The sequence below is a fragment of the Monopterus albus genome, unplaced genomic scaffold (assembly GCF_001952655.1).
Source record: "Monopterus albus unplaced genomic scaffold, M_albus_1.0 scaffold714.1, whole genome shotgun sequence".
Lineage (NCBI taxonomy): Eukaryota > Metazoa > Chordata > Actinopteri > Synbranchiformes > Synbranchidae > Monopterus > Monopterus albus.
In genome coordinates, this window is record NW_018128594.1 from 19,502 (window position 1) to 29,291 (window position 9,790).

General features: G+C 40.8%; 2 protein-coding genes across 2 annotated transcripts; both read right to left on the reverse strand.

Moving 5' to 3' along the window:
* On the reverse strand, positions 1–5,641 carry LOC109953506 (olfactory receptor 142-like). Its single transcript, XM_020588991.1, has 6 exons — positions 5,356–5,641; positions 5,084–5,173; positions 2,934–3,121; positions 1,880–2,542; positions 588–652; positions 1–103 (listed from the first exon to the last, which is right to left on the reverse strand). Exons 2-6 carry the CDS (start codon positions 5,124–5,126, stop codon positions 1–3), a joined length of 1,062 nt encoding a protein of 353 aa, XP_020444647.1. The 5' UTR covers positions 5,127–5,173; positions 5,356–5,641.
* Positions 5,642–6,428: 787 nt separating this feature from the next.
* On the reverse strand, positions 6,429–8,724 carry LOC109953507 (olfactory receptor 1009-like; the record flags this gene model as incomplete). The annotated part of the gene is made up of 3 exons (XM_020588992.1): positions 6,429–6,593; positions 7,776–8,438; positions 8,537–8,724. Coding segments are annotated over 3 exons (1,016 nt in total), but the record flags the coding sequence as incomplete, so codon positions are not given.
* Between the last annotated feature and the right edge of the window lie 1,066 nt (positions 8,725–9,790).

Sequence of the window (9,790 nt, forward strand, 5' to 3'; positions counted from 1 at the left end):
TCAGCCTACAGATGGGAGGTTGAACAGATGGTCCTGTGGTCGCAACAACCTGGAGTTGAACATGCTCAAAACACTGGAGATGACTGTGGACTTTAGGAAGAGCCTGGACAGCAACCAAGAAAAGTCAGGGATGCTGGAGACACAGCTGACCTTCACAAAAGACAGGCATGGGCACACAAGGCTGGCAACGTTGTGGGCAACACTTGCAATGGGGCACTACTCAAGCATAAAGAGAGATTGTTACAGTGGTAACGGCCAGGACAGAAAATATAACTATGAGGAAGCTAAAACAAACAAGATCGACTGGAGAGGAATTCACAGCACACTGAGCAGTCATACATCACCACCACAATATACATTTCATTCATGAAGATTGGTTAAGAATTATATCATCACTAGGTTTTTTCCAAGAAGTTACTTTTTAATCACATGGACATTAAGTTGCTTTCTGTCTTGTGTCCAGGAAGCAGAGTGGCAGGTTTCCTTCCCGGGGTGGGATTTATTAGCTATAATGTAACCAGCCACCAGGAGGTGATGGAGTCAGCAGCTTCACTTCTGGAAGTGCTTAGCCTGTCCACCATTTTTACAGTCCACCCACTGGGTTCAGGAAAGGAGTCAGAGCGGCGTACAGCACAGCTACAATGATACGAACCTAAAAAACAAACCAAAAAACTCTTTATTGGACTCACAAGGCTGACTTAACCTACCTACCATATTTTTCTTGCTTAGTATGACAAGGTGGGTCAGTCTAGTGTCCAGCACATGACAATTTCATATTTCCAGAAAATTTGCTGTGTCCATTGACTGTCAAACTTTTAGATCAATGCCCTTCATAACCATAACAAGGTTCATAAAATAAAAGATCATATGTAAGTTTTTCCACCATAGTAATCTACTGAAACGTGTTGAGCCATATGACAGTTGTCACAGGTTCTGTGTTTGTTTCCACTGCTCTCCGCCGGCTTTAGAGGTGCTTAACAGGAACTAAACCCCAGTACCCCTCGGGAGGTAGTACTAAAACCAATTTCCACAAACAGAAGGGTGAAGGGGGCATGTCTGCACAGGACTTTCATCTGTTATTGGTTAAATGTCAGTATCCTCTCACCTCAACCCTGAGCATTACAAGCGCACTGTGTACCTAACAAAATCAACAAAGGACTTTGACCTACGGGTTTAAAAAAATCATTAAAAGAATATTATCTGAGAAGAAATTCTGGAATTTTGCTTTCAGGTTTTATATGTAAAAGTTCCTACGGGCATGTGGTTTGTTGTGGTCTCTATAACAACTGAACAACGTGATGTGGTTGAAAGCTTTGGAAACACAATAGTGAACCTTCTGTTCTTGTTGTGCTGCATTCGCACAATGTTGGAACAACATTCCTCATTTTGACTTGACAGTGTTCATACATTATTTCATAGAGGTCAGGCCTTGTGATGACCTGTAATCACACCAGATGAACACTGTGAATGAGTTACTTTTGGTGGCACCAAGTGAAACCAGGTACAAACCAACAGTGCATGGTTCCTAACAAATGAGGTGACTGTAACATATAAGTATTATTCTTGTATTTTATTTTGGTGCCACTGCCATTGGAAGCCATTCTGCAAACAGTTGGTTAACATGTTGGTAGTCCAGTTAACCAAGTGGAAGACATTGCTGGAATTCTGGCCAACCTCCAACTTTGAATTACAAATGACATGCTGGTGAGAACAGTTTGTCCCATTTGACTTCTTATATTTATGATTTAAAGAATATGATGTGAACATAGCCGTAGTTTTGGTTAAACTACCTGTGTTGAATACAGGACATAAAGTGTTGAAAACCTACTGAAACAAAGTCAAAGGTAAATATGAAAATCTGATTTTTTGAGTCTCGTACCTCTGGTGAGAAGCTTCTCACACGATAGGAGATGTACACAAAGGCAACTGAGGTGAAAGAGATGGACACCACAGTCAAGTGGGCAGCACATGTCCTGAAGGCCTTCAGCCTCTGAGCAACACCCATCTTTGATACTGAAATGCCAATCAGGACATAGGAGGTCAGGATGAGGACTCCTGGGATCAGTAGAGACAGAGCGGCAGTGACAAGGCCCACAATGTTATCCACTGAGGTGTCAGCACAGACCAGTTGCCTTATAGATGACGGGTCACACCAGGCATGTTTGACCACATTTGGGCCACAGTAAGGTCGGAGTAAAGCATATATGAAGTATGGCAACATAGTGAAGATGCCAAAGCCCCAGGCTCCTGCTACAAGGAGCAGCTGGACCTGCCAGGTCATGATGGAGATGTAGTGCAGAGGGTGGCAGATGGCCACGTAGCGGTCGTACGCCATGACTGCCAGGATGGCATGACCAGTAAAGGTTAGCTGAGTGAAGAAAAACATTTGCAGGAAGCAGCCTGGGACTGAGATGGTTGACACATCTGCCAGGAAGCCAGCCAGCATTTTGGGGATGGTAGAGGTGGTGAAGAGCATGTCCACCAAGGAGAGGTGGCAGAGGAAGAAATACATGGGAGAGTGGAGCTTTGGATCAGTCAGTGTCTGATGAGGAAAAACAATGGGAATGATTATCAAACTAATAATTTGATATTCTGAGACAATACTGAGTAAATACAGACACATTGACCAGAAGTGAAGTGCCAGCATCAGACCGCCAACCAAAGCAAATCAGATACAATTTCAACATCATCAAATACCTAACAACAGACTTATTTTGTGCACTTGTACACACATTCGTGTGAGAATATTTTTCAAAAACCACCAATTAGACCTGGCTCATTTCCCATCCACTAACATGGACGGGGTGGGATTTATTAGCTATAATGTAAAACAGCCACCAGGGGGCGATGGAGTCAGCAGCTTCACTTCTGGAAGTGCTTAGCCTGTCCATCATTTTTAGTCAACAATAGAGACACACAACTTTGTTTCATACCACAAAGATGATCATGCTGTTTCCTCCCAGGATGATGATGTAACCCAGCAGCAGGATGACAAATGGGATCATCTGTCTTTCACCGAGGCTGGAGAGGCCCTGGATGATGATGAAGGTGACACCGTCAGGCTCCCTGGTGCCGTTAACAGAGCTGGATCTGTGACTGGTTGACAAGGGTTGGTCTGAATCTGGAGGCACAAGTAGAGAGGTGTCAGCGTTGAGTCACTGAGTTTTACTGAAATACTGCTTATATTTTCATATAGTTTGCTTAGCGTTTGCATGTGGGCATGTGTAATGGAACGCAACATTGACAAAATGATATGGGCTCATATTGAACATTATATACAGTTGGTAGTGTAATTTATTGCAAGTTCTACTGTAGCTGAGATGAGTTTGTTAGGCTGCAAACCTTAAAGACCTATTTGGCATCAGTGTGCAAATGCTGACCAAACTTTCTGGCGTGAGGTGAATTTATTTGTTTGGGAAACGGAGGTAGTTGACTGTTTACATCTGGGAAAAACTACAACTCTCTGTGAGATGGGATGACATCGACAGGGTTAGCCAAGATGCTAGGTGTGTGCTAGAGTCCACGTTGTGTTGCACAGTTTGTTCACGATCACAGTAAGTGAAGATAATGAGTTAGTAAGTCCAAACCCCTCTGGATGGGAGGACACTGTGCAACTGGAGCACTGGCATCCTCACCAACAGACTGTGCACTGAGTGAGATGTAGCTGCCTGCCAGTAGAGCTGGCTTGGTCCAATAAGGAGCAATCACCTCTTCATAAATAGAGCACATTTCCAAATTAACATTACTTGTTAGACTGGTCACATATTCACAAAGAGGCCGCTTTCTCACCTGAGAAAAAAAAAACAACAACTCTAAATTCAATAAAGGCCCAGGGTTTTGTCTCCACATGTATCAATACTGAGCTAGAGGAAGGGCCTGATGCTGTAAAGGAAAACACAGCTATCACACGAGGCCTCCAGGACAGTGTTCTAAAGTTACACAGTGCAGAAACAGATGATTTCCACAAAGTGGAAATAACAGAGCTGCCATTCACCTTATTAGATGTCAGTCTGCCATCAAAATGATTTGGAAGCTGTTATTTTAATGTTAAAAAGTTACATATTGTTACTTTAAACTTTGATTTGGAACAATATTCACACATTCAAGGATCCAGAACGAATGAATGAGAAGAGAAAAAAATGTGTTTCTGTTGTTGAGAACTTTTAATAAGTGAAATAAGACCAGTTTATTATTCAAAGCAGAGCCATTTTAAATACATGACTGAGGGGACCCCCAGTGTACACCACTGTTTGTCTTTTACTGAAACAATTAGTGGATAAATCAGTTGATGGAGAGAAAAGCAGTTTTTCATGCAAAGAAGAGAAATACAGCAAAGAGCAAACCTTTAACTTCAGTTTCTCAAAATCAAAGATTTGTTTTTCTCTATTTTGTGTCATAGTAACAAAATATTGTTTTTTACTGGGTGAATAAAGCAAGAAAACAGTTCATTACAAACATAGCATATAAATACAACATTCATCTCCCTATGTTGTCAGCTGTAAGGAAGGCTTTGGTAGCAGCAATGCTTTACAATATCAATTAATTACTACAGAAACATCAACTAACAGTGTAAGAACTTAACATTACTGTACCAGGAAAGGTCGTAATAAAACTAGAAAACAGGCATTCATTGTCAACAAGGCTCAGAAACCAATTCAGTTTGAGGTCAGTTCAATTTGTTTTAAGTTCAGTCCATGTCAGTGATGTAGCTCATTAGACATGAATGTAGTGTACAGCTACAACACTGTGAGAGAAGAGCAGTTACTTCAGCAGATGAGCCTGTATGTAAACTACACAAGTGGGAAACAGCTCAGCACTGAGATAAATGCAGGCATCAGCAAATGATGTTAGGCACTTTGAACCTAATGTATCATCGCCTTCAATTACTGGAAAATGATTAGTGTTCAAATAAAAAATGCACAGAAAAGGTTACACAACAGTTTTCAAGGCATAAACTGACATTTGTCATACATTTCATATCTGTAGCAGAACAACACACTGCCTGTCACAAAGCTCACACCATGAAACCAGTGCAGCACAGAGTCATCAACACACAATGAAAAGCACAAAAACACTCACAGACCTCTGGGGCTTTCAAGTGAGACCTGAAGCGGCCAAAGCTCCATTTCTCCTCAGCACAGACAGATGGATAGATGGCTGGATGGAGACAGATCTACTGTCAACAGACAACAAGTGCAGACTAACTTCATCTGTTCACAAGCTCCATTTGATAGCACACAAGACACAGGTAATAAACAGTGATCAGGCTTTAAACATCTCAGCCCCTGCACAACAGGAAACAACTTGCAAACACCAGACCATGATCTATACAACATGTGAACATCATCATCTTACCTGAAGACGTGAATGAGACTCGGCTCTGCTCAGTCAGGTTCAGTTCGATAAAGGCAGGACTTCATCTTAGCTCCACACTCTGGCTTTTCAGCAACAATGACCTTTCTTCTGATTATAATGAAGCCAAGAAATGTTAATTACACCAAGTTACATCAGATCCTTTGCATCAAAAATGTAAATTGGACACAGGATAGCAAAGGAACACCAGAGGGACTGACTTTTAGTTTCCTCTGTGGCTATAAACAAGCATCAGCAAAGTAAACACAGACACGTAATTGTCTTTACCAGGGTAACAACTGTCTGTTTCAGGTGTTTGACCTCCTTGTTAAAAGACAACTTTAATTGCTTATGTGAACGTGTCATTGTGCCTTGGTTTTTGCTACTATACTCAACTATTTTGAGTTTGTCCATTCTGGAAGCAGGTTCTTGCCATAATGTTTGCATTCACTCTAACCACATTTCGAATGTTACTCAGTTTGCAGCTCAACATTTGAGAGCTTGTAGACACAGATCTCTAAGAGCAAATACAGATGTGAGGTAGTATCAAATCATGATCATAACAAATGATTTGAATGAGCAGCACTGATCCTCCCTTGCCCTTAAATGTGATTCAGCTTTTATAAATCTGTTCCTGCTCTCAAAGTCTGATTTATAAACTGAGGAGTGCAATTATTTTATGTGCTTTCAAAACTTTTGGCACAGACAGAATTTTTAAAAAATCCTGGGAATGTGTCTCCACTGTTCATGATACAAACCGATGACATGTATTGACCACACCAGAGAAAGACTCAGAGGTTTGCCATCAGTGCTTCGGCTGTGCATCAGCTGCAAATAAACTCAGAGACTCTGCTAAGTTTTCTCTAAGGCAGTCACTTTTTAATCACAAATGGACATGAAAAGATAAGGCCAATCATTTTCTATATTAACAGTATTTTCAACACTCCATACAGAGACTAGAACTGACAAAGAACTATTAATATAGGAAATCACTGGCCTTATGCTTTAAGTTTCCTGAATGTTCATTTCTCTTCTCTCTTGCGTCCAGGAAGCAGAGTGGCAGGTTTCCTTCCCAGTCAGGACACTGTGTTGACGTTCTTTTTGGCTGAAACAGTAGCAGACCTGAACCTGACCAGAGTCCTTCTCATGGACTCTTGCAGCTCCTTGTTCCTCAGACTGTAGATCACTGGGTTCAGGAAAGGAGTCAGAGCGGCGTACAGCACAGCTACAATGATACGAACCTAAAAAACAAACAAACAAAAATGTTTTATTGTTCAATAAAACATTTTCGCAAGGTTCACTTAGCATACCTGTCATGTTTTTCCACCAGTGATGATAATGTAGATCAGTTTGTTGTCCAGCATAATTTCAGATTTCTGGGAAATCTGCTGTGTGGCTGTCAAACCTTCTGTTCAAAGCCCTTCATAAACACTTTGAATGACAAAGTAAGAAAGGGTGAGATAAGATAATCCTTTATTATCCCTAAGGGGCAAATCTATGTACAGCCAGTACTACATACACAGTCTCCACAGCATCATCCAAACACTAATAACAGGAAATACATAGTTAAAACAGACTGAAAAGAGGGTACACTACTCATCTGACTGTGATTATTAAGAAACCAGCAGCAGCTGGGACAAGAGAATTTTTAAACCTGTTTGTCCTGCATCATGGCTGTTTCTATCTACTGTATGTCCAGATGGAAGCAACTTAAACTCTCCGAACAAATGATGACTGGGATCTGCAGAGATGGACTCTGCCTTCTTCAGAAACTTTATATAAGTTTGATACGTCACCCAAAGTCTTACCAATAATCTTGCTGTCTTCCTTAATAATGCTCTGCATCTGATTCCTGTTTTTAAGGGTGAGCGGCCCAGACCAGCATTCAAAGGGAAAAGTTAAAACTACTTGAATAAAAGAAAAATAAAGCATCTTCCTAAAAACATTTTCCAACATAAAACTATGTAACTTTTTAAGCTCACTTGAATAACATTTTATTATATTCCTGTGGACAAATCCAGAAGGCACAGCACCATGTTACCCCAAAACCAAAAGCCAAAAATGAACAGTAGGAATCAACTCTTTTGTTGTGCAGCAGATGTTCATTAGCACGTGAAACCATATACAAACAAACAGCTCCAAAGAAAACAGCTGAATCGCTTGGATTCATGGTAATATTGGATTTTGTTTTGATGCAACACGCGAGGGTGCATTTGCAGCTATTTTGCAAACAGTTGGCTGACACGGTTGTTTCACCAAGTGAAACACTATGGATTAAATGATATGATGTGAAATCAGCCAGCCTGGTTAAACTCTCTGTGCTGAAAATAGGGCCTTAAATGTCACTTTTGGTGGACAGATGTGAGACATACTAAAACAAAGGCAAGGGTAAATATTAAAGTCAGGTTATTAGAGTCTCCTACCTCAGTCGAAAAGTTTCCCACACGGTAGGAGATGTACACAAAGGCAGCTGAGCCAAAAGAGATGGACACCACAGTCAGGTGGGCAGCGCATGTCCTGAAGGCCTTCAGCCTCTGAGAAACACCCATCCTCAATATTGATATGCCAATCAGGATATAGGAGGTCAGGATGAGGAGTCCTGGGATCAGTAGAGACAGTGTGGCGAAGCAAAGGGACACAATGTTATCCAGTAAGATGTGACCACATGCCAGTTGCCTTACAGATGACATGTCACACCAGCCATGTTTGACCACATTTGAACCACAGTAGGGTCGTTGAATGGCAATAATGGTGGATGGCAAGGGGCAGAAGATGCCAAAGCCCCAGGCTCCTACGATGAGGAGCAGCTGGACACGTCGGGTCATGATGGAGGTGTAGTGCAGAGGGTGGCAGATGGCCACGTAGCGGTCATACCCCATAGCAGCCAAGATGGCAGTAACAGTAATGCTTAGCTGAATGAAGAAAAACATCTGGAGGAAGCAGCCTGGAACTGAAATGATTGACACATCTGACAGGAAGCCAGCCAGCATTTTGGGGATGGTGGTGGTGGTAAAGAGCATGTCCACAAAGGAGAGGTGGCAGAGGAAGAAATACATGGGAGAGTGGAGCTTTGGATCAGTCACAGCCTGATGAGGAAAAAAATGGGAATGATTATCAAACTAATAATTTAATCTCACTCAGACTGAGACAATACAGATCAAATACACACAGCTTTGTTTCATACCACAAAGATGATCATGCTGTTTCCTCCCAGGATGATGATGTAACCCAGCAGCAGGATGACAAATGGGATCATCTGTCTGTCACCGAGGCTGGAGAGGCCCTGGATGATGAAGAAGGTGACACCATCAGGTTCCCTGGTGCCGTTAACAGAGCTGGATCTGTGACTGGTTGACAAGGGTTGGTCTGAATCTGGAGACACAAGTAGAGAGATGTCAGTGTTGAGTCACAGTCAGGACATCAGGAGGCCGAGTGCACTTCAAGGATCATAGTCCATGTTCACCTGGTGAATGGTGCATTTCATCCTGGGTCACATGGAATTTTACCTCAGTGTGTTCAGATTTCGCTCTCCATTATACAAATACATCTACAGTAAATATAAGAACATTAGTGCCAATGAACACACACATATAAATTTATTTCTTCTGTCACATAACACTGGTGAAATTGGAGGCATCTTGATTTGAGCAGTTTAACTTTGAAAATGAACAATAATTACATGTTCAAAGATCCAGATCTTATTAGAACAGATAAACCTGTTTTTGTGAATTTTTAACAAGTTTAATTATTTTTTCATAGAAACAACATTGAGATGTCAGTCTATTATTCAAAGTCACTTTAGATGTCTTTCTGCATGACTAAAGGGGACAAACATTTAAATATGAAATCTTTCAGTTGATGGACAGAAAATCATTTCTCTATTCAAAAACACGAAAAGTAGAAAAGTTGGTTTGACTTCAACTTCTCCAAATTCAAGATTTAGTTTTTCTCTGTTTTATGTCATAGCAAACAAAATGTATTTTTCTTTTTTGACTGTTGAACTAATAAAACAAAAAATATTAAGACACTACATTTGGCACTTGGTGCTTTTTTATCAATATTTCATCACATTATTATGACATTTTATATGAATGTATTACTCAAAAAATAAATAAACAAAATCCTGAAAAAATTGTTAAACACAAAAATTGTATATAGTATATAAATAGTAGTAACAACAGAATATGCAGTACATATAGTTTTTAGGCAGGGTTGCAGTATCATCATACTTTTTAGCTGTAAGAATGGCTCTGGCAGTGGTATGGGGTTCCAGTATAAATGACTGTAATACTTCATATGGAAACATCACAATACAAAGCAGGAACTTAGTGGAGCTGAGTAAATAGTAAAGGGAATAAAAAACAGGCCTTCATTGTCAAGAAAGCACACAAGCACCAAAAACATGTGACAAAAACCAACTCAGTTTGAGGTCATTTCC